At 41.4% G+C, this 23906-nt stretch overlaps 1 protein-coding gene across 1 annotated transcript in view; it reads right to left on the bottom strand.

Moving 5' to 3' along the window:
- The window catches only part of Frzb (frizzled related protein), a 32414-nt gene extending 8770 nt beyond the window's left edge, over window positions 1-23644 (bottom strand). Inside the window, exons 1-3 of the mRNA XM_028763079.1 lie at window positions 22591-23644; window positions 15306-15353; window positions 2137-2202 (exon numbers count right to left, since the gene is read on the bottom strand). Coding sequence (XP_028618912.1) covers window positions 2137-2202; window positions 15306-15353; window positions 22591-23068 — 592 coding nt within the window. The 5' untranslated portion in view covers window positions 23069-23644. The remainder of the gene's footprint in view (window positions 1-2136; window positions 2203-15305; window positions 15354-22590) is intronic.
- Window positions 23645-23906: the final 262 nt, after the last annotated feature.

The following is a 23906-nucleotide window of genomic DNA, read 5'->3' as shown; positions in this document are numbered from 1 at the left end:
TCTCTCTCTCTCTCTCTCTCTCTCTCTCTCTCTCTCTCTCTCTCTCTGTGTGTGTGTGTGTGTGTGTAGTGATTGCTGCTGTTTGCTTGGAGACATGCACTCATGTATCCCAGGCTGGCCTTCAACTTGCTACATAGCAAAGGATAACATTGAGCTACACAACTGACTTCATGTGGTGCTGATGATTTAATCCAGAGTTCCGTGGGTGTCAGGCAAGCCCTCCACCAATACTGCCAGACCCCTGGTATGAAATTATGATTTTACTTTTTATCATAACTATATTTTAAAAGTTCACATAGCCTTTATAAATCTTAAAAAGCTAGCCTTCTGAGACCAAAGACCTCTCTCTCCCTGCAGTCATGGCAGTGTGCATAAAGAGAAGGAGATAAGTAGCCAGGAATTTGATTCTTAGATAAACTAAACTCTTCAGTCTGGGAATATTTGTCCCTCCCTGGGATGTCTGTCTGTCCCTTACTAACTAACAGTGGCTAAAATCCTGCTTAAGATAAGTACTCAGCCGATCTGGAAGCTCATGCCCTTAACTCTAGTGCTGGAGAGGCTGAGGTTACAAGTTCAGGGGCAATCTGGGCTACAGAGCAAGTTCTAGGCTAGCCTTTGAAGTGCAGGGTCCCTGTCTCTGCATTCAGACTCACCTACCCCCAAGGGTGTCTTTTATGCTCTTTAATAAGTTGTATATCCATGACTGTCATTGTCATGCCAACTTCTCTCCTTCTAAGTCCCCAAATTCTAGAACAGTGGTTCTCAACCTTCCTAATGTTGGAATCCTTGAACACAGTTCTTCATGCTGTGATGACCCCCTAGTATAAACTATCTTCATTGCTCATTCATAACTAATTTTGCTGCTGTTGTGAATTACAATGTAAATCTCTGGGTTTTCCTGTGGTCTTAAGCAATCCCTATGAAAGGCTCATTTGACCCCCAGGGGATGGTGACCCACAGGTTGAGAACCCCTGCTCTAGCAGTTGACCACTAAAGATAAGGCACATAAAAACAAAATTCTCATTTTCATAGCATAGTTGACTTTAGAAGTCTCGAATCCATGTTTAGTCATTAACTCAGGATCAGAGACTGGCATGACCTTGTCAGTCTCACTGGCAGGCTGAGCATTCCGACTGCCAAATCCAACACAATGTAACAACTGGAAAATTCCACACCTGACTTCATGTGACAGGAGCTGTCAGTGAAACACAAATTTCATGCTTGAACTTGAGTCCCATTCCCAAGAATAGCCTCACCTATCCTCAAATATTCAAAAATACAAAATGATAGTCTACAATCCTAAATACTTCTGGTTCCAAGCATTTTGGCTAAGGAATATTCAGCTTCTACTTGAAAAGTAATTATAGTAAAAAAAAAAAAAATCTGTAGAAAACAGTAACATTGAGCAGGCCTATCTTCCCAGCAGAGGAATGCCAGTGACTGCCTCTTATGTACTTTACAGTGACTGACATTCACTGAAGCATAAAAGTACCCAAAAGTACATTATACATAATGAAGAAAGGGGCAGCTTTGGATTAATAATCATCACTCATAAAGCCAGAATGAGAAGAGTGTTCATGATCGGTTGGGAAAATAAGATGAGATAGGACATGGAAAGCTCCTGAAACAGTCCCTGGAGAGGTAGCATCCTCTCAGGAAAGCAGTCAGCTCTGCTTGGAGAGGAGACTCTTCAGTTAGAATTTAGCTTATTAGAATGTTAAATTTGGTCAAGTTAAATAGCAAAGCATTCCCTTAGATGAATATCAACAACTATTAAGTATTGCTTCTCAATGTCCTTTGGGTCATTCTCGTGAAGCACAGCTGGAATCCAGGAACCAACCCAGAGACAAGAACTTCATCTTTGAAACTGATCTCTGAGTACTCAATGCTATCTATGGTTTTAATTAATTAATTAATTAAACTGATGCTCTCACAATCACACCTTTGAGAAGAACTTTGCCACCATGATACATTTTAATTGACTGAAACTGGAAACAACCCTTGTAAGTGTCCTTTGACTTTAAGCCTTACTTTTAAACTATCCATTTATGCATGTGCAAGTGTGTGCATGTAATATACACACACAGGTTTCCCAACACACAGCAGTCTATGAGTGGACTGTGATGGTATCCTTACCGTAGTTGTAATTGTTCCGGAAATAGGTCTTCTGTGTAGCTCTGACAGGCTTACACTTGCAACGTTCTGAAAGAGATGAAATGGTAAGTGACTTTTCTATATTAGCAGTCTTTCATTCATGCTGTGCTTTAGGAAGACTCCATATGAACTTGGTGGTTAGAGGTATCTGGGTTTCTGGGTCTGACCTTTTTCTCCTGGAACTATCTTGCTGTTCCTTCTATCTACCTAGCCTGTTCCTCCACATCAGTAGGCTCTGACGAGAGTTCCCAATCTCTCCCATACGAATCCTGAGGTAACACTGCTCATCATCCTTCTTGAGTTAACCAGGACCCCCGACTCTGGAACAAGATGTACTTAGTGCTTTCAAAAGTAAAGTTAGGCTCACTGCAAGGCAGTTCGGTAGCTCGTGTGGCCCTGTGGAAGACCGCTTGCTGTATGTAGTTTTTTATAGATTACATGGCATTTTTCCACCTATTGGTGGCATTTTTCCTCCTGGATCAGAAAGCCACTCAAGGAGATAAACTGAAAGTGCCATAAGCCAGTGAGCCCCTTCCACTGGTAAAACAGCTGCCATCACACAAAATAGTACTTTTGTACTTGTTGGACGCAAACTACATCTTTTGTAAATATAAATGCCATATATTAAAAATATTAAAAATATCTTCAAGTAGTCATCACTGAAACAATATGTATATAAGAAACATTATACAGACTGAGCATGTTGTGTTTCTACACCTAGGAATACATGTTTGTGTGAGTAATGTTATATATGCCATATGTGTGTGTGTATATATATATATATGGTAACAATTAAAGAATAAGAGTCCATGAATTTGAGAAAGAATAAGGAGTTTATTTAAGTATATGAGAGGGGTTGGAGGGAGAAAAGGGAAGGGGGAAGTGATATAATTATATGCTAATTTAAAAGTTAAAAATTATTAAGAGTAAAAATAAATCATAAAAGATATTTGTGAGTGGTGACCTGAACACATTTTTACCTAGTAGAGATGCATGTTATAAATTCTCTGATTATATGACATATAAAAATCTTTCATTTATAAATAAGTTCACATCTTCAAGAACATATTTTTAAACCTTCTATGGAAACACTATACTTCCAAAATTACTTAGTTGAGAAACTGGAGTTGGGGATGTACCTCAGTTGTAATGTATATACTTATTTGATAGTTTGCATAGGAATGGCCCCATGTGTTTGAATGCTTGGCCATAGGGAGTAGCACCATTAGTAAGTATGACCATATTGGAGTAGGTGTGGCCTTGCTGAAGAAATGTGTCACTGAGAAGGAAGGTTTTGAGACCTTGTATGCTCAAGCTATGCTCAGAGTGGCTCACAGTTTCCTTCTGGCTGCCTTCAGATCAAGATTAGAATTCTCAATTCTTCATACTTCCCTGTATGCTGCCATGCTTCCTGGATGACAATAGTGGACTAAATTTCTGAAAATAAGAGAGACACACACACATTTATGCATGCACACAACCACATACACACACTCACATACTGTAAACATAGTGAACTGTCAGCAAAGTCTCCATAACAAGAAATAACACAATTCCCTTAGAAGATATTTGATTAGTAAAGGTTTCTTCAAAATTAAATAAGTGTTTCCCATATGATACAGAGCACATGAATCAGAGAAAGCAAACTAATTCCATGTTGTGGTTCTGTCTTATGCTAATATGGAGACCAATAAAAAGCAGACTTCTGTTGGCCATTTGCTATGATATTTATTATTTTATGTGCATGGGTATTTAGCCTGCATGTCTGTCTGTCTGTGCACCATATCTGCACAGTGCTTTTGGAGGCACTGGATGCTCTGGAGCTGAAATTACAAATGGTTGTGAGCTGCCGTGGAGATATGGAGAATAAAACCTGGGTCCTCTGGAAAAACAGCCAGTGCTCTTAGTGTGGAGCCATCTCTCCAGCCCCGTTTCCTTACATTTTAAATTACATATTTATTTGTTTGATGTGTATGTATTTGTGTATATGTGTATTGTGGGAGTGTACACATGCTGCAATTTGTGAATGTAGGTCATAAGAAAACTTGCAGGAGTCTCTCTCTACTAGGTAGGGCCTGGGATCCAACCCAAGTCATAAGGCCTGGCAGCTGGAGCCTTTACCTGATAAGCCATCTTGCCAGCCCTTAGATTTTCTAATCAAAATTAATTTTATTTTAATTGAACCTGTACATGAGCATCAGCAGATTGCTGTAGGAGCTCAGTCCAGTAAACACTGGATATTATCAATGTCTCGGGACACTTAGAAGAGGATCACTCCACGGCTGACAAGATGACTCAGCAAGCAAAGGGGCCGAGTTCAATGCCTGGAACCCACATAAAGGTGGAAGGAAAAAACCAACCCCCAAAGTTGCCTTCTGACCTCACTCAAACACATCACACACACACACACACACACACACACACACACACAGAGAGAGAGAGAGAGAGAGAGAGAGAGAGAGACAGAGAGAGAGACAGAGAGAGAGAGAGAGAGAAACAGAGAGAAACAGAAACAGAGAAACACACACACACAGAGAACAATAGGATTTTATAAAGACAACTACTTCAAAAATAATGCTCCTATTACTAAAATGTTTGCATTCCCTTTTAAAGAAAATGGAAAGTTACCTAGGTCTTGTTAGCTATTAGCATTTTTTTCTAATATGTTATAATCTTACACATTTTATAAAGGTCTCCTAAACATGAGAATATTTCTAGCTGGGCGGTGGTGGTGCACACCTTTTTTCCCAGCACTTGGGAGGCAGAGGCAGGCGGATTTCTGAGTTCGAGAATTCGAGGCTAGCCTGGTCTACAGAGTGAGTTCCTGGACAGCCAGGGCTACACAAAGAAACCCTGTCTCGAAAAAACAAACAAAAAAAAAAGAAGAAGAAGAAGAGAATATTTCTGAAGAAAAAATTGCTATGGCTTGAATCTACAAATTCTCCTCATAAAGTTAAACATTTGTTAATTTTTCTACTTAGAAGTACACATGTGTCACCATAATTCCTGCAAGGACTTAGATTTTAGCTGAGCACTAGACTGCTTAACAAGCTGTAAAGGGTCTTGGATTTGGTATCCGGCATTCAAAAATAAAGTCAAAATAATACAGGTTCATAAATTAGCTATAAATTTCTAATCTCCAGAAATTGCTTGTGCTTTAATTTTTAAAAGTGTGGTCAAAAACCATATGCCAAGTGTCACTGAATTGAATCTAATTTGATATTGTTATCCATGCCACTTTGCCTGAGGCATAAATGAATGCATTGTAATCAAACGTACAAGGCAGAGATACTTTTTAATTGCATTGTAAAATGATTTAGGAATGTCTCAAGAGGATATTTACGTAGTGATATACACAATTCCCTCTACATAGATTATTCCCTAAAATCTAATGAACTGGGCAAATGTGTCCTTGGGGCCACAAGCCACACCTCTGCAACACACTCATTACTCTTCCTGGTCACCAAGGGAATTTTGTCACACTGCATAAAAATATGACCTTTTCTGCCCTAATTCTTAGCTTCTACTATAAGCAAATACCAATCTAATTTGACTATCGAATAGTTGAATATATTATCAACAGGGTAAGTAGAATTTTACATCCACCAAGTACAAATGCATAGTTTCCTTCCACTTAAACTTGTGATCATTTAGTCCAAACATCAGACCTTACACTAATAAACTCAAAGTATTAACTCTAAGTCACACAAACACATACACACACTCATGCACACACATGTGCATGCACACACACACACACATATGCACATGTGCATACTCACACTTATGTCCACAAAGCCTAAGAACTAGGAAAAAACAAAAAGCCACGGAAAGAGAACCCACATGCATCAATTGCATTTTTCTTGTCTCCACCACCATAGTGAAGCTGTGACCATTTATTTCTTTCTATCAACAGTTTGATTTCTTTATACTTGGACTTCTTATTGAGCCAATAGGATTACCAGTGCCACCAGTGTAACTGTTAGTATTCTTCCCCTCCCAGCTTCCTGGTGAGTCAGGAAGTTAAAGTCTTGGGTTCTATGATGACAAAATGAAATATAATACTGGACTTGCATAAAAACATTACATATCGAGAATGAAATCTTATAAAAGAATTATAGGCTGCCTCGGTGGTTTATTGTAGGAAAATTTTTCATTATAGGGGCTGATTTTTATTTTTAAAAAATGAAGTAATAAGAAAGCCTTTGTAGTAGTTTGAGTAGGTTTGGCCCTTATAGATTCATGTGTTTGAATGCTTGGCCATAGGGAGTGGCACTATTAGAAGGCGTGGCCTTATTGGAGTAGGAGTGGCCTTGTAGGAGGAAGTGTGTTAGTGTAGAGACATGGTCTTAAGATTTCTTATGCTCAAGCTCTGCAAAATGTGGAATCAGAGTCTCCTCCTGCCTCTGCCAGCACCATGTCTGCCTGCATGCTGCCATGCTTCCTGCCATGATGATAATGGACTAAACCTCTGAAACTGTCATCCAGTGCCAATTAAAAGTTTGCTTTTATAAGAGTTGCCTTGGCCATGGTGTCTCTTCACAGCAATAAAACCCAAATTAAGACAGTCTTCAATGTGAACGGTTTCGATGTTAGATGTTTTTTCCCTTCATTGTTCAGAATTAAACACAATATCCTGGATTGTGAGTCAGAGAGCAGCACTCATCCGTGAGTGGCCATGACTATAGCTCTCTGCCTGAGACTTCTCTTCATGTTCTCAGTTGTTCATCCATCTCTTTCAGCCTCGCTGCTAGAAATATTGTTGATTATGCTAGTATGAACATGAGTGTATCACCCTTATACAAACGAGAAAACCAAACATGTCCAACACCCCTCAGAAACAGACGGGCAGGGATACACCAGCTCAGAGGCAGAGCTAGTGTAAGTAAGGCCCTGAATTCCATCCCCAGCACTGAGATGCCTCAACTTACCAGGCAGTATTTGAGCTAATGCACTGTCTACTGTGTCTATAGTGAGACTTCTGGTAAGCAGAAGTCACTTTGATCATGACAGTAGCCTCACTTATTAGAAACACACAAAATACTACTTTTATGTGGGGTTAAGAGATCTAAACGATTCCAAAAGACTGATACAATTATAAAATTTGTTACTGGCTGGGTCTTTGCTGTTTAATACAACCTTGTCTGAGACCAAGCTTAAGTGTGATACAACTTTCTAACTCATCCTGACCTTCGTTTGAACTCATTTTGATCTCACGCACAGCTGTAAGACTATAATTAACTTCACTGGATGTCAACAGCCCATAAATCAATTATGACTTTGGACGAGTCTATCTTTGAGTAGATATTTATCTCATTTTTACTAAGAAAGTATCTCCAGTCTATACTTCCGACTTATGGTCAAAGGACGTGGAAAATAAGAAGAAAATGAAATTCTGTGTGTTACATTTCCATTGTTCTCTCATGCCTAACCATTCTGGTGAGATCAGTGTGTGTTTTAGTTGTGCCAAAAGTGCACAGCCTTGCATCTGACCCAAGATCCACTTGTCCCCTCCCTTCTACTCTAAGACACTTAGGAGAAAACCACAGCAAACTTTTAAAGACTCACAAAATAAATTCATACAATGTGAAGACCTATACGCTCAATTCTGGCCCTCATATACTTTCAACTGCCTAAAAGTACTGTTTGTGACTCTGTCCTTAAGTAGTTTTAGACATCTGGAAATATCTACCACCCCACCAGGGCCTGTGTCTTCCTATTGTAGAAAAGACAGTGTCCTCTACTTCATACCCCTAGGACAGCCATGCCTCCCTAGATAAAAAGTGGGAAAGGAAATGGACCGTCTACTGAAGCCTCTCAGCCACTGCTGCGGTCACTAATTTGCTGTGCTAATATTTACTTGTTGAATCACCATCATGTGTATTCAATGCATAACCCAGTGGTCTAAGCTGCTTTGGCTCTTATAGTCCTCTGTGGAAGTGGTCTTCAAAGATGAATCTAGAAAGGTGAATTATGGTCAGCCAGTAATACTTCTTGCTAACTTGGAGAGGGGAGAAGGAGGGTGGGAGGGAGAAGAGAGAGAGAGAGAGAGAGAGAGAGAGAGAGAGAGAGAGAGAGAGAGAGAGAGAGGAGGAAACAGGGGGTGGAGTCACAAAAGCTGGAAAAACAGGAAATCCTGGGGGGAAAGAAGGCAATCTCTATGTTAAATGACTCTCAAAGCTGAAGTTAGTTAAGAAATAAAAAGGTCATTGAATTTAATTGATTTAATTGACAAGGAGATGACAGGGCCCTGGGAAAAATCGAGAACAGGGCTTTGAAAGCCAGACTCTTGTCCGACACACAAGAGGTAAGGGCAGAAGATATTGACAGTGGCCAAATGATAAATGTGGCGGGTGAGGGGGGTGAGAACCGTCTCTTCAACAGCTTTTACTCTCTCCTTGAAGGATGGAATGATGTTATCAGCTGTGGGACAGGAAGATAAGGGACACAGCTGTGGGGTGCAAGGAGAAAGAATGGAGCTGATGTTTTAAATGAAGGACAAACTGTGTAGCAGATAAAACCAGCACACAAATTGATTCTTCAATAAAGTTTCTTTCCTGAAGTGTGTCACAAATTTGAATGATCGAACTGTGTTAAGAATTTGCCACCAAAAAAAGGGGGGGGGATTGAAGATATTTTCAAGAAAACCATTTATTCTCATAAATGGTAAAATCTCGCTTAAATAGAGAAGTCCGAGCTGGACGGATAGTAAGGGCAATGGATCGGCAGGCAGGAACAAAGGGGTAAGAAAAGCCAGCAGCTACAGTTTCAGGATGAATCATCTGGAAGGAAGGGCAGAAGTTACTAAAGAGTGGGATGCTTGAGATTAAGGTCACAAAGTCAGAACCACAGCTATGTGGCAGAATCAAGCCCGCCTGTGACACAATGGCCATAGTGGAACAGAATGGAAGAGCCCGGTAGAAGTTAAGATGTTGGCTTTCAGCTCAGTTACAAATCATCCAAACAGAACTGGGTGGATGACAAACTTGTTCGGGTAGCTTTCTGAAGGAGAATGGCCTCGAAGTAATTTGCACTTCAGAAGGTTCATCCCACTACCCTTCTAGAAACAAAGAGACAGGAAGACATCCAGAGAGTCTATCCTCATGGCCAACTACACCCCCTCACTCTGATCTAACCAGTCATCAAAAGGATGCTTGATGGGAAAATCTCTAGAGTCTAATTGTTCCTAGGACATTAAAAACAAAATCCACCCAAATCCTAGTTGTCTGGCCTCAGTAATAAAACAGGAAGTGGGGGGAGGGAGTGTGAGCGGGTATTATAACGACAGTTCCTGCAGAATCAGAAACCAGTAACTCCATCAAGCTGAGCACAATAGTTAATGGCTGGAAGCTTCTTCTTCTTCTTCTTTTTCTCTTTTTTTTTGGTTTTTCGAGACAGGTTTTCTCTGTATAGCCCGGGCTGTCCTGGAACTCACTCTGTAGACCAGGCTGGCCTCGAACTCAGAAATCCGCCTGCCTCTGCCTCCCAAGTGCTGGGATTAAAGGCGTGTGCCACCACCGCCCAGCGGCTGGAAGCTTCTAACTTCACTGGTACCATACCATTTGAAGGTGCATTATATACTGAAAACAATGAAACATGACTGAGTAGATAAATCTCACAAGCATTATAATAAGCAAAAGCTGCCAAGGGCATAAGATACAGACAGCTGTGCTGTCGATCTGTGTGCAGAGAGCTGAAGATGTAATGGCTCTAATCTAACAGTAACGAAAATTAGAAGCCTGCTTGTCTAGAATGGGAAATCTCTAAAGATGACAACAGTGCTATTTATTCTAGATTCAGGGATGGTTGTATGGGTGCAGACAATATCAAAACTCAAGGCAGCACACACTAGACATCAGTTCGTTTTACTCTAAGTAAACTCAACCTTAGAAAATACCATTAACCTAAAATTCACAAGACATCCTTTTCATTTTTCCATAAATGAAGTGCCTTAGCTGCAACTTATTGGATATTAAAATAATATGAATTTTCTGAATATGTGCACATTAAATGAAATACATATGTATATATGAAGTCAAGTTCATCATATATATGTGTGTGTATATATACACATATGTGTATATATTTTAACATATACACACACACACACGTATGTTGTTGTTGTTGAATGTATATACACACATACACACACACACACACATAGGTATATATAAAGTTTTATTTTGACTTAGGGAAAACATGATGATGTTGACTGGTGAACCTAGGTAACAAAAAAAGTTTTGAAAAACAAAAGTAGCATGGGCTCAAACTCGGCTATAAAAACAAACCTGGAATTTTGTAATAAAGGACTCAGTTCATAATGATTTGTGCTCTGTAAAAGGAAATTGCTTAAGATTGCAAGGACTAACATTGCATCACCAAGAAGAGGAAATTCCATTTATTTCTTCAAGATTAGCTTTTCAGAAATATTTAAATAAATGGCTCTTCACAAGGTTTCTTGGCTCTACGAGTCATTCAAATTCTCTAAAATATGAGTCAATGCAACTCTGTTTTCCCTTCAACTGTTTTATAATGTCCTTAAAGTTAAAGAACGAAAGGACAGAATGGGCCTCACTACCATGACAGGGCTGTGTCTGCTCGGTGCCAAGTATGGACAAGATGGAGAAGAGCGGGGAAATGGCCGTCTGCTACTGACCACTCTGTCTCATGCCCCTGCTATGCAGTGGGTCTGGGAAAAACAAGTTTCCATTATGTTTTTGAAGAATGGGAGGATAGATGGACTAAAACCAATGGCAACACTCTCCTGCAGGGAGCCTAGGAAGGAGATGACCTTCATGGTGGACAGTTTTTATTAAAAAGGTTGTGTTGTTGTTGCTGTTGTTGAATAAATTGTTTGAAATTCAAATAGGATGGGTGGAATATGCTATTCTTTCTGGGAGAGTGAACAGAACCACAGAATGTGAATAAGAACCTCTGTGGGCAGATGAATTCTAACAGGAAGAAGCCTTCAAGAAGAGAGAGAAGAGGGCCCAAGCATGAGATCCTTGGGAAGTGCCTGTCCCTGGGGCACAGAAGCGCTAAGACAATTTTTCTAACAGTTCAAGGAAGAGAATGGGAGAGAAGGAAATTTAATTGGTTGGAAGTGGCAGCTCCCATGTGTGACGGGTAGGTTGTAGGAAAACCAGTGATTGCAAACTGCAGTATGATCACAAAATACACCTTTTATCCCTGCTAATTTCCCCATTTGTGACTGGCTAATTCAGCCTCTGAAATCAGCAAGTCAGAAAGGAGAGCAGAGGCCAATGCAAGCTGATATTCATGTTGGGAAGGAGCTGTGAAGCTCTTTGGTCATGCACACACAGTACATCAGAATTTGTCAGCTATTGCCTCCCTGGGGTGGGGGCGGGGGGCGGAGAATGTGTGTTTTTTAATGTAAATGCTCATAAATTGGTTGTCATCACACATGCAAAACTAGAATTATTTTTGGTTTATTTCCAAAGACCAACACACTGGCCTGGAACTGTAGCTTAGTTATTAGGGTGCTTGCTAGCATTCACAGAGTCCTGCCTTCCTCTCCAGCAATGCTTAAAACCAAGTGTGGTGGTGCCAGTTGTCATCCCAGAGCTTGGGAGTTGGAGGCAGCAGGGTCAGGAGTTCATGCTCATCTTCAGAAGCATAAGGAGTTTGAGGCCAGCCTGGGTTGCACAGACCCTACCTCAAAAAAAAAAAAATTAAACTAAAAAATGAATGAACAAAACCCATACCCTTTCCTTAAAGGAACGAAACGTCCCTCTTAATTTTCTATGTCGATTTGATGTGATTCACATCCCATGCTGTGAAATACAGGACATCTATTTCTTTTATGATAGTAGATTTACGACAGGAAAACACATGCACAAATTGGAAGCTGTTCAGAGTCATTATCTCCGAAACAGAAGAGGAAAAAAAAAACCGTTAAGTGTTAAGGCAACAAATAACTAATTGGAGGGAAAGAATGTCTACCCCAAATTCCAGACACAAACAACTTGACATTTTGGAAAGGGGTCAGGATGGCGGCTATAATGGTTTTGGGGCTTCCTCATTTCCTGTTTTATCGTGAGCCTTTTCAGCTGTGACCTTTCTCCAAAGGATAAAATTCTGAGTGTGAGCAAACTACGTCTACTTTTGAAACATGTGACTGTGTCAATGTGTTTTTCCCCCATAAACAGAATGAACTCTCATTTCTCTCTTGTTTTTCCTTGCCCCCATTATACCAGCAAACAGAAAAACATTTTTGGAAAAGAGAACAGAAAACTCTGATTCCAGGAACACTCTACTCACTCTGAGGTTTGCCAAGTGGAGCTAGTTTTGTGGTGTTGTTGTTGTTGTTTGGGGGTGTTTATATGTTTGGAGTTTTGTTTTTGAGACAGGGTTTCTCTGTATAGCCCTGACTCTTCTGGAACCCACTCTGCCAACCAGGCTGGCCTCGAGCTCAGAGATTTCATTTGGTTCTGCCTCCAGAGCTCTGTCTCTAGACAACTGAAATTGAAGGTGTGCACTACCATGCCCTGCTCCAAATGGATCCATTTTTGTATATTGTTTGTGTTATATTGATGCCTTTGCTCATTGACACACTGAAACTCTAACCATAACTTTGAGACAAATTGGCAACTCATACATACACCTGATAAGAAATTCTGACTGATCAATTGCATTACCGAACAAGTGAACTTTTTAGTTTGTTTTACACAAATACAACAGAAGACGTTGGTCCTGAGAATAGCACAGACACCACTTTTGTGTGGCAGATGTTCCTCATTGTATCACCAGAACTTAAGATATTCTAAGTAAGCATCTGGGATAAGCACCCTCTAGAGAGCAGGATGTGGGTGGCCATGGGTCCTTGTGGGGCATCTGCAGCCCAGCTGCTTTAGCAGGATGAAAACCGGCTTTGTCATGGAGTCTGCTGTGGGTGTGGGTGGGTTACTCTTCAGTACCTTTTTCTGCCTCAGCATCAGAGGGATTTCGAGATGCTGTGAGGCATTGGGAAATCATGATGCAGTGGTGGTGGCACCTCTGGCTCAGCCATGGCCCTTGAAAGGAGCATACAATGCTAATCAGGGCAATGGCTGCCAGGTCCACCTACACTCTCCCATCCCACACTCTGCGTTACCTAGAATTTGCATTTAGATACTAAAATGAAAGTTTAATCTTCAAAAACTCTAAATAATGTTTAAATCAGTTACTTTTACGTAAGGTAAATGGTTTTTAGGGCTAATTTTGATGGGCAGTACCTAAAGTCAGATACATGTCAACCTAATGATAACACTCAATGGTTGTGGCCAGTTCAGTGAAAATCTTTATTCCTAACTTACTCATGAATTGACAAATATGTTTCCCTTTCACTCATGAGGTTTCCGACAAACTGTAGCATACTGATCAAAATCAGTGAAAATTATCAGAAAAAAAAACCAGTATGTAGAAACTGAGCAGCATTTAGATACAGTAACAGAAATAGGAAACAACCCTAATATCTAGTAACAGCAGTAAGAATTGTGTCTGGTACATTTAATGACAGACAGCGTTATCAATGAAAACTTACAAACTGTCATGTGTATAAAGAAGGGCAAAGAAAGCCACTGTGCACACAGAGGAAAAGCTGAGGATTTATTCATGCAAAATTCAAGACCTGGCAAAACTAATCTGCAGTTATTAGAGCCCTGACTAGAAGCTATGTTGTAAAGAAATATAAAAGTGGCATCTACTCAGAGGCTTCTAGAACACTTGAACATCAAATATCCTACTGTGTGGTCTTTACAAGGCAGTGCTAAAAAAAAAAATGCACCAGCTTATTTGGTTTTGTTCTTTTTTTTCCACTTTGTTAAAAGGTTTACTGTGTGGTAGATGGAATAATTAGACCCATTCTTTCTCTCTCACTGAACATGGCTGGAGCAGAAGGCATGAAGCAGTTACTCGGGAATGCTCAAACATAAACAACAGCAAGATTAGGAAACGAAATCTTGTCTCGAGCAAAGCAAAAACACATATGTAGCTTTTCAGTTCTGTACTACCAACACACACGATTGTGAGCTTTTCTGTACTCTCAACAGTGTTCAGATTCAATCCACGCATGCCATCTAGGTGATGTATAATCCATAGTTAATTCTTCAGTCTGTGGAACATGGCTTAGTCAAATTAACACATAGCCAGGGGTGAGTCTAGCAGTTTACAATCATGAATGCAAGATCATTTCCCAACCACCACCCCCCGCCCCATGAGAGACAGTACATACTATTCAGTTCCTTGGAGCACCCTACTTTGATCCTTAATGGAAAACTAAGACATTATTTCTCTCATTCCTCAGTTCATTTCTGGTGATGGCTACTGCCTCTGGGGCCCAAGAGGTGGCTGGCTATGAACCAAACAACAGGATCTGCCTGGTCTCTTAGCACCACTGGCTCCCTAATCAGAGAGGAAGGGTCCCTTTGTCAGGGTTTTAGGCTCACTTGAAATAGCTATTACTATTAGCATTGCTTTAGGATGGCTTAAGGGATGGGTTGCAAGAGACAGGAGTAATTGGAACTCTCCACTTTTGGAACCAGATCTACAGTACCCACTTCCAGGTTGCAGGTTGTATGGAAACAGATTGGCAGATCAAAAGATTATATACACTTGGGAGGCAGAGGCAGGTGGATTTCTGAGTTCGAGGCCAGCCTGGTCTACAGAATAAAGTCCAGGACAGCCAGGGCTGCACAGAGAAACCCTGTCTCGAAAAACCAAAAAAAAAAAAAAAAAAAAAAGATTATATACTTTATCATTGAAGCTACATCCCTAAATTTCACCTATATGACAATCCCAAAGGACATTATAGTGCCAGAGAACAGCTAGTGCTTAAAAGCAGGTGAAACTTGTAATTATAAAAGATTATACATGAAGGAGTATGGGAAGAGATGATAGACTTACTCTGTATCCTGAAAAACTGGGGTTACATGAATGTATATATTCATTAGCATTTTGTAAATGCAAATTGTAAACCAAAAGGTCCATTTCAATACACTAACACAAAAATAAAGTCAGCATAGATACAGAATTTATTTTATGTTTATTTTTTAAAATGGAACACAAGTATCTGCAAGTAAAACTTAGGCATTAAGACCATATCAAAAATGAACTGCACCACAAACAAGAGCCAGAAACAGCCATGTACTCACCACTGCTTGCCCCTCTGCAGTGTCCAGTACTCGAGTCCATAGGAAAATCTGGAAGGCAACAGAATAAAGAAAGAATGGTAACAGAGTGATTACCTCAGGACATCACCTATAAAGTGTAATTCTGTAACAGCTTGACTTGGTTAAGAATCAGTTATCTCCAGAAAATGGCCCCTTATTAGGGCTGTGAGTCTGCCCCACTATTGGGGGTTGAATAAGGAGGAGGTCCCTTCTCAGATATGATTGACAGTTACCGCTCATGAGTCGGTATCACCCGTGAGTAAAATTTTGGCACTTAATAAATAACATGTTCTTGAATTTCATAAATGCTGTAAATGAATGTTGTATCCCAGCAAAGGCCATACAAATATTAGGCACTGACCCAACGTGTGTGACTTTATGACAGATAGAACCAAGCACACCTTGTCAATGAATGGCTGTGTCATACTCTCCTGGCACAGTGTCTATGGGAAACCCAGAAAGAACTCCAGGCCCTTTGTTAAATGCAGACTAAATAGTTCAGCACAAAGGAAGCCTAGGGCCTGTAGATCTCTCAAGCTAGTACAATTAATAGATGTGGCAATAATTGGGATTCACCATTGGTTCTTCTCCCAGTCCCAGAAAATGGAAATGATAATGGCTTTCTGTGTTCTAATTAGGAGAGTAGCCTCTAATGAATTGCACTGTGTACTCCTGCTGAGAGACACAGTAACTAACCAAGACTCTTGCTGGTACCGAACTCACACTTTCATCTAAGAGTTGTATGCTTGTATTAAGACTTAATGCTAAATGAGCTCAATGTCTCTACTTAACCTAACAAACCTTAAGCAGCATTCTTTCTCTGTCCTTATTCTTCATATAAAACATAAATGGGGAAGGGTTTGAGGTGTTGTGTATTAAACCCAGGGCTTTGTGTATTCTAAACATGGACTCTACCACTGAGCTACATATGTGGCTGTCAGCTAACATGCAAAAAAAAAAAAGCTGTATAAAAAATAAAGGTCTCCAAATAGATGAAAAACAACCAAAACTAGTTTATAAGCACTTGACTCAAATTAAACATAAACCATTAACCTGATGACTTTTTCTATTCGGACTTTGTTCATGATAAATGTATCCAAGTTTTAAAGCAAAATGCAATGTTTCGCCGGGCGGTGGTGGCACACGCCTTTAATCCCAGCACTTGGGAGGCAGAGGCAGGCAGATTTCTGAGTTCGAGATTTCGAGGCTAGCCTGGTCTACAGAGTGAGTTCCAGGACAGCCAGGGCTACACAGAGAAACCCTGTCTCGAACCCCCCCTCCCAAAAAAAAATGCAATGTTTCCATTCCTGAAGAATGATGAGATAAAATGCACGCAGTTTATATTAAATAATCTCCTTAGAGATTAATAAATTATATTAGTCCATGCTTAAAACATCAAGCATTTAAGTTTTATATGAAATGAAAAATAAAGCTTCTTGGGGGAAAAAAAAAAGAACTCCTTTGAGACAGTATAGCCAAAGAGAAGGTTTTATTCATTTCATACTCTTATTGCCAGAGATGTTTCTATACCTTTTTAAAAACTAAGTATTCAATTGTTAAAATTGTATGAGAGAAATGCAAAGGTTTCCAATAATTTTTTACATAGTTAAAATCTGAAATTCTACCATCAAAATTGTCCTGGATGGAAATGGTAAATACTATGTGATTGCTAGATTCTGTATCTCAAGTGTTTGTAGGGACATCACAGAGATTTCAGGAAGAGCCTGTGTAAGAATACTGTGTGTCCTCCTGCTTGGTTAGAATAGAGATGGGACAAGCAAAGAGTGAATCTACAGAGAGGAGAGAAGAGTGGGTCTGAAGGAGGCAGACCCAAAGGATGTAAGCAATAGATACACTGTTTCTAAACAACCAGCATGCCAGAGAGGATAAAGCAACACTGAGGACAAAGAGCCAGCCACAGATGCACTGTCGTATTCCTTGTGGGGTACAGTGAGCTCAAAGAGAATAACAGAGGAAGAGGAAAGGAGATCTGATTCTGAATAGAGTAGTAGCACTTGATATGTCTACTGGCCACCAGGGATGAGAAAAGAGACAGAATCAAAATAGGCTTCTAAACCTGAATAACTGTAGTACTGAAGCCTTGTAACCACTAAAAGCATGCTAGAGAAGCGCCAGTAGCTCTGGGGCATGCTGAGCCTGAGGGACTTTCGTAACATGAATCTGGAAGATGCATTCTTCCCTATTTCAGTAGTACAACCAGCCCATTTCTTATCTCTTGGAACCCACTGTCCTGGGTCCCTTTTTATTCTTTTAAGTCATGGGTCAACACAATGAAAATACTTTGAACCTTTAACTTTAACCTAATGAACAAAAGACACAGATTCTTCAAAAAGATCAAAATCCCTTTTATTAGCAAGGGAAGATGGGTAGTGTAGACTAGACTCTGGTCTGAACCCTTGTCTTCTCATGCACAGAGTTGACTTGACGGGTCACTTCTCTGGGTGTCTCTCCATTCTTTCCTGTAAATGGGAGTAACAACAGGTACCATGTAGCTATAATGAGAACTCCTGTACACCTCATATGGCAATGCCTAGAGCACAATATGTGTTGTCAGCTTGTATTCTGTCAACACTAAGAACCCTGGTCCTAAGACTGCAGGTCCTCTCTCCCTGGTGTGGCTGCTGTTGAGCATGTGCTTAACCTGTTACCAATCATTCATTCCCCTTGGTATACACCAATGCTGGCCAACGCCAATGTCAAGTGACTAAAAATACAATATGACTGACAAAACCAACTAAGGCTTGCAGCTCTGAAGCTGTGACTGTCTCTGAGTTTATATGCTGAAGTTAGTGTACCATTATTCAAAATTACATGTCTACATAGTGGCTCTTGTGTCCTTTTAAACACCTAGCAGAGAGACAAAGGCCGGAGGGGGTGTGGTTAAATTTGCTCTTCAAATAGTTATTTCAAAGTTCGGTAAAAAGAGGACAAAAGGTGACTGATTAAAATAATAGTTTAGGGACAGTCTAAGATTCCACCAGCATAGACAACTGAGTTATCTCTAAATAAAATTAATAACACAGATTCTCTCCCCAGGCCAGGCAAAGTGTCTTTTGATATGGACATGACGAAAGATCCTTAGAATCCTGTTTTTCTTTCTAGTCTTAACTTCAAATTTTTGTTCCTCCTTTCCATTCCATGTTCTTGTTCGGATCCTTCCTTCTCAGTATTTGGCCCCTCAAATATTTGTAGACCAGGGCTAACGCTAAAGAAAAGGCCGCCTGTTCCTTGGGGAGTGGAGAGATGATTAAGTAGCCATTTCTGCATGTGAAAGGTAGCAGGACTCTGCCAGGCCAGAGCCTGAAGAATATATTGTGCAAGAGCCTGGTGGGGGCGGGGGATATTAGTGCTAGCAGTACTAACGGGAAGCCAGCAATAACAGGGTGATTATAGAGCCCTTGGCACTGCAAGCTGTAGGGGTCCTAGAAACAGCAGTGAAACACCCTATCATTTGTCTTACACAGTCAATATTTAAAAAAAAAAACACTTTTTTTAAAAATAGTGATTTTTTTTTCTTTTTGATGAACCAGTGAGATTAACTAGGATTAGTTTCAGGAGCATGGGTGAGGAGTTATTTATAGCAAAATGGGGCCACTACTGAAGAAAGTGTGTCTTCCTTGCCTGCTACCACAACCTGTGATAATAAAGGATGGTGGAACCCCCAGATCCACCTCCACCCCTCACCCCTACCCTACCCTTGCCTCCGTTAACTGCTTATAAGTCCTCAGAGAGGGGCAGATGCTTGTGAGTTTCTTCCCCTAATAAACTATTTCTAGTTAACAGACATCAAACTGACTCTTTTCTATTATTCACGTAGGAGTAAACTTCTTAACTCGAGTTCCAGCTTGATTTGTATGAAATGAAATACTAATTTTCTGTATTCGGGAGAAATACAAGTTGCTTCAGCAATTAAATCTGAGTGTAAATCCTGCTCTCCAGGGATGAAGTAATAAGAGTATGAGACTGTGTCTGCAGCAATTAGCAAGTTAAAAAGGAAAAGGAAAAGTCAGGTTGATAAAGCAGCATTAAAAATAGGAAAATAACATCAGTGATTTGTTCAGTGATCTCTCTGCCCCGGGTTTCACTCAGCCAGTTCACATACCGTCTAGTCTTCACCGTGCCCTTAAGATGCAAACACCTTTGTCTTTACTTACAGGTAAGGGTTGAAGGGGTTGTAGCATTTTCTTATAGCGGGAGTAGGCATGGACTCATGTAGAGATTTAGCACCCGGTTCAGCACCACAAATTTGCCCAAGTGTCTCAACTAACCGGCAGAATGGCCAAATTGAGCTGAGTTCACAAACAATAGTGCCCAAAGTCACACTTTACAGTAAACACAAAATACACAATAAACTTAATATGAAATTATGTGATCGTCAATGAGTCACCTGTTCTTTATGATGCTATGTTGACTCTCGGTGTTTTGGAAGTAAAAAAAAAAAAAAAAAAAAAGGTTTGAAGCATCAGTATGTTTCATTGAAACTTGGCTCTGTTAAATGCCCTAAGCTTATTTGCTGAGTCACAATATATTAGGTGCAGACAGATCACCATGAATGGTATGAATGAGCTAAAATCCTCTTGATACAGGAATATGAAAGGTTGTACCACTCTTTCAAGAGAGATCTCATTTTCATATCTTAGGTTAGATAGGATCTAGTCCTAAGACAGAGCAATTCTGCATAGGCCTGAAGGAGAAATAAACAGACAAACAATTTTAAACTATTATATCCCAATAAACCAAAGAGTAAATTAATTAGAATGGTGATATGTGATGTGTATATGAGTGTTTTGCCTGCCTGTATGTCTGAGCACCACATGCATGCAATGCCCATGGAGTTTGAATAGAGATTCAGCATCTGGTTCTGCACTCTAAACTTGCTTGTGTTGATCTGTGCACCATATGTGTGCAGTACTCATGGACTCCAGAAGAGGGCATCAAATTTTCCAAAAGGAGAGTTACAGACTGTTACTAATCTCCCATATGTGTACTAGGAATCAAACCAAGGTCCTCTAGAAGAGCAGTCGATGCTCTTAACCACTGAACCATCTCTCCATCCTCATGTCACCATCTTAAGTAATTCCGGGTGTCTGGCAGCTTCACCGAACAGAGGTAATGTGTAATTTTCAACAGACTGGAAACCAGGGGACCTCTCAGACCAACCTCATCCTCATGGTTTCTGTTTCCTATGGAAACCGAGGGGTGGCAGCATACTGATTACCTCCTGTCTGCAGGTGCTTTGCTTCCAGCGCTGCTGTCAGTAAAACAAGAACTTCAGAGACACTCAGCAATCATATCCTTGGGAATGATGAATTGTCTCTATGTATGTCTATTTGGGGGTAACTCAAGGACTCTTTTGTTTTAAATATTATTTATTTAATGTATGTGAGTACACTGTAGCTGCCTTCAGACATACCAGAAGAGGGCATCAGATCCCATTACAGATGGTTGTGAGCCACCATGTGGTTGCTGGGAATTGAACTCAGGACCTCTGGAAGAACAGTCAGTCTTAACCACTGAGCCCAACTCAGGGACTCTTAATGAAACTGCTTTCTATCCACATAGACCGTGGCCTTTGAGAGCCTTGCCAAACCTCACTCCTTCCAGGTCCTCCTCTAGGCTTAGGCTTAGGAGCAGTTTGTCTTCTAAGGGAAGTATGCATTTCAGCGTGAAATGCACTCCTCCTAGTGCTTGGCCAGAGAGGAGGGCTAGCATTTGACTGACTTTAACAGTGTCTGTCAAGGCAGGATAGCAACTGCATTGAACTCTAACAAGCAATGTCTGGAGGGCCTGGGACGTTAGTCAGTGCAAGGGTTCAGAGTTTCCTTTTACCCAACAGTAAAAAGAATGTGTTTCTTTCAGATTGCCTTATAAAACTAGACTTTGATTCATTATTGATATTAAGAAGACAGTACCTATATCTGTAGTGATATGCTAAATGAATTGACTATGAGAAAGATGTGAGATCTTTCTGTTCAGTCTTGGTTTTCAACTATTCCTGCCTTTCCCTTCTCTTAGTTAATGAAGGCCATTTTTCTGAATCAGCCCTGTTGATTCGTTAACTATGGACTCAGGACATGAGCCTAGTTTGAGCAAGCTGAGAACCAGAAGGAAATGAACAGAGACGGAACAACCAAGTGAGACACACTTAACAGCTGATCCTGGGAGGTACTGAGAGAGGGTCACTAGTTTGTTTGTTCACGCTTTCTCTTTAAAGAACATGAAGGATAAAATCTGAATCTTGGGTTACCTAGTAGGGAATGTCGAGTTTACTGAAAATATTCTACTTTGAACTGGCTGGTCTTGAAGTTATGAATGTCACAATTTGACCAAACATCTGTGAGAAAACAAATTGTGATTAAACCCATTAAATGTAGAGCTATAATACAGTCTTATAGTGGGAAAGTGTGAATGTGTGGTTGGTATGTACACACACAGTATGGGTAGGATAATGGATGAGATTAAACACAGTCATAGAAGGCTATGAAGATGACATGCCCCAAATATAACTTCACTCACCCATATGCCATATACAAAATGACTTGAAGGCACGTGGGCATGAGAAAAGGGCCTGCTATTTCAGTTCCCCAGCTAGCTATCTGACTGAAGTGAGCAACAGAAGTTAATTAGCAGGGCATAGCAATACTATTTCATAGCTGTTTCCGACTGGAATGGAATTAACCATCTATTTTGTCGAAAGGAGGAGGAAATTTGCTGAAAGATGATGATAACCAACCGACGAAAATGGGTTCTGAACAAACACAGGTCACTAATAGATCTCTGTGTTAGAAGTTTACTGGAATTATCTTAGTACTTTTAATGATTAGAAGAAAATGAGGGTTTTCGTTTTTCTGATGTCTCCATGCAATTGCAAGCCGTGAAAACACTAAAGGTATAGCAACCCTACGATCGATCGAGATTGCAAAAGAATCAACCAAGAAACAGAGAAGAAAGTTAAATGTTAAGTGTAATTCAGCTAATTCTCACATGCAAAGAGTGGGAAGGGAAATAGAGCTTTGGAGGTTCAAAGGAACGGATGGATCAGATCACCTGTTGGGAGAGACTTGAGTTTGTTTGGGAGAATGATAAAGGTAAATTGGTTTTTGTTTTGCTTTTAAGGAAAAGAACAGGATTCAATAGAGGAGTGCTTAAAGGGAAAGTTAAGTGCTCAGAGGAGCAAAGAGCGAGCTAGAGAATAAAGGCAAATAACTAACTTCTCCTCAGAGGTCGGGCAAAGTTCAGGACTCACCCGCTCCGTCCGCGGTGACGATGGCTTCGGGAGAGATGCACACGCCACGGTCGTACACCGGCAGCTCCTCGCAGGCCAAGCTTTCTGGCCACGAGTGGCGGTATTTGATGAGGATGGGCTCGCAGCCCTGTCGGGCGCGCTCACACACAGACTTGCAGGGCTTGATAGGTTCGTGCTGGAAGTCGATGGTGCAAATGGGTGCATACATAGCACAGAGGAAGAAGAGAAGATCCGGGCTGCAGTGGGTGCCCAGCAGCCCTTCGAATTGTTCGATGGCCAGGATGGCGTTAGCCTGGGTGCTGTGGTGCAGGTGGTTAGGCATCTTGGTCATGTTCCAGGGCAGGGACTTGCACAGGGGGATGCGGACAGGCTCACAGGCTGCTGCCGGCGCTCCGGGCACCTGGAGCAGGCAGAGAACAGCCAGGACTAGCAGCCCGACCCATCCCAGCAGCATCCGTCCCGGGCCGCGGCAGACCATGGTCCCAGAAGGATGGGGCAGGGCGCAGCCGGGTGACGAACTCGAGAGGTGAGTTCCGAAGTCTCCTCCTGCGGTCCCGAGGGGTGAGCACAACCTGAGGAGCTGTCCGCCGGGACAATCACAGTTCTCTTGGATCCAAGTCCTCCCAGGTCCGATCCACGAGCTTGGCGGAGCCCGGTGCCTTGCTGCGCTGGCTGCTCTTCCCAAACGTCTAAGCCTCTAGGAGAGGCAGCATCTATTTATTCCTCTCGCTCTGGCAGAGACATCAGCCTTCGCACATCAATCAGATGAGGGGGCAGAAGAGGAAGCCAGAGAAATAAAAACAAAAGTCAAATTCAATTAAGGGACTCGAAGTTCTGGGGTGTTACAAAAAGGTGTTAGAAGAAGCGTCAAATTCTGCAAAGTGAGATGGATGGGGGACCCTGAAGGAGGAGACTTGGTGGGGGTTGGGGAACTAATGGGAGCGGAGGTAGGAGTTTGCCAAGTCCTGCAGGGTCGGGAAGATCCTGCGAGCGGCCGGAGGAGCTCAGAGGAGGTCAGAGCCTTGGCTCGCAGCTGTGCCTTCCCACCTCGGCTGACAAGAGCTCCGCCCCGCGATCCCCTGCCCTCCTGCTCCTCCTCCCGGGAAGACTGAGTTTTCAGGGGACTGGAGGGTGAGACTCGGTCTAGTTGTGATGCTGTAGCCCTAGGCAGCTCCCGACAGGAGCCGCGCACCTTTCCCTACTCCACACCCGGCTCCGGCTCCATAGATGAACCCTTGGTTCCCACGAGAGAACCGGTCTCAACGCACCACAGAGATGCGCACCCCTGAATCCCGCCCCGCGAACCCACACTGTCC

The sequence above is a fragment of the Grammomys surdaster genome, unplaced genomic scaffold (assembly GCF_004785775.1).
Source record: "Grammomys surdaster isolate TR1022 unplaced genomic scaffold, NIH_TR_1.0 136, whole genome shotgun sequence".
Classification (NCBI taxonomy): domain Eukaryota; kingdom Metazoa; phylum Chordata; class Mammalia; order Rodentia; family Muridae; genus Grammomys; species Grammomys surdaster.
Note: the sequence above shows the minus strand (reverse complement) of the source record. Positions and strands in the feature narration are given on the sequence as shown.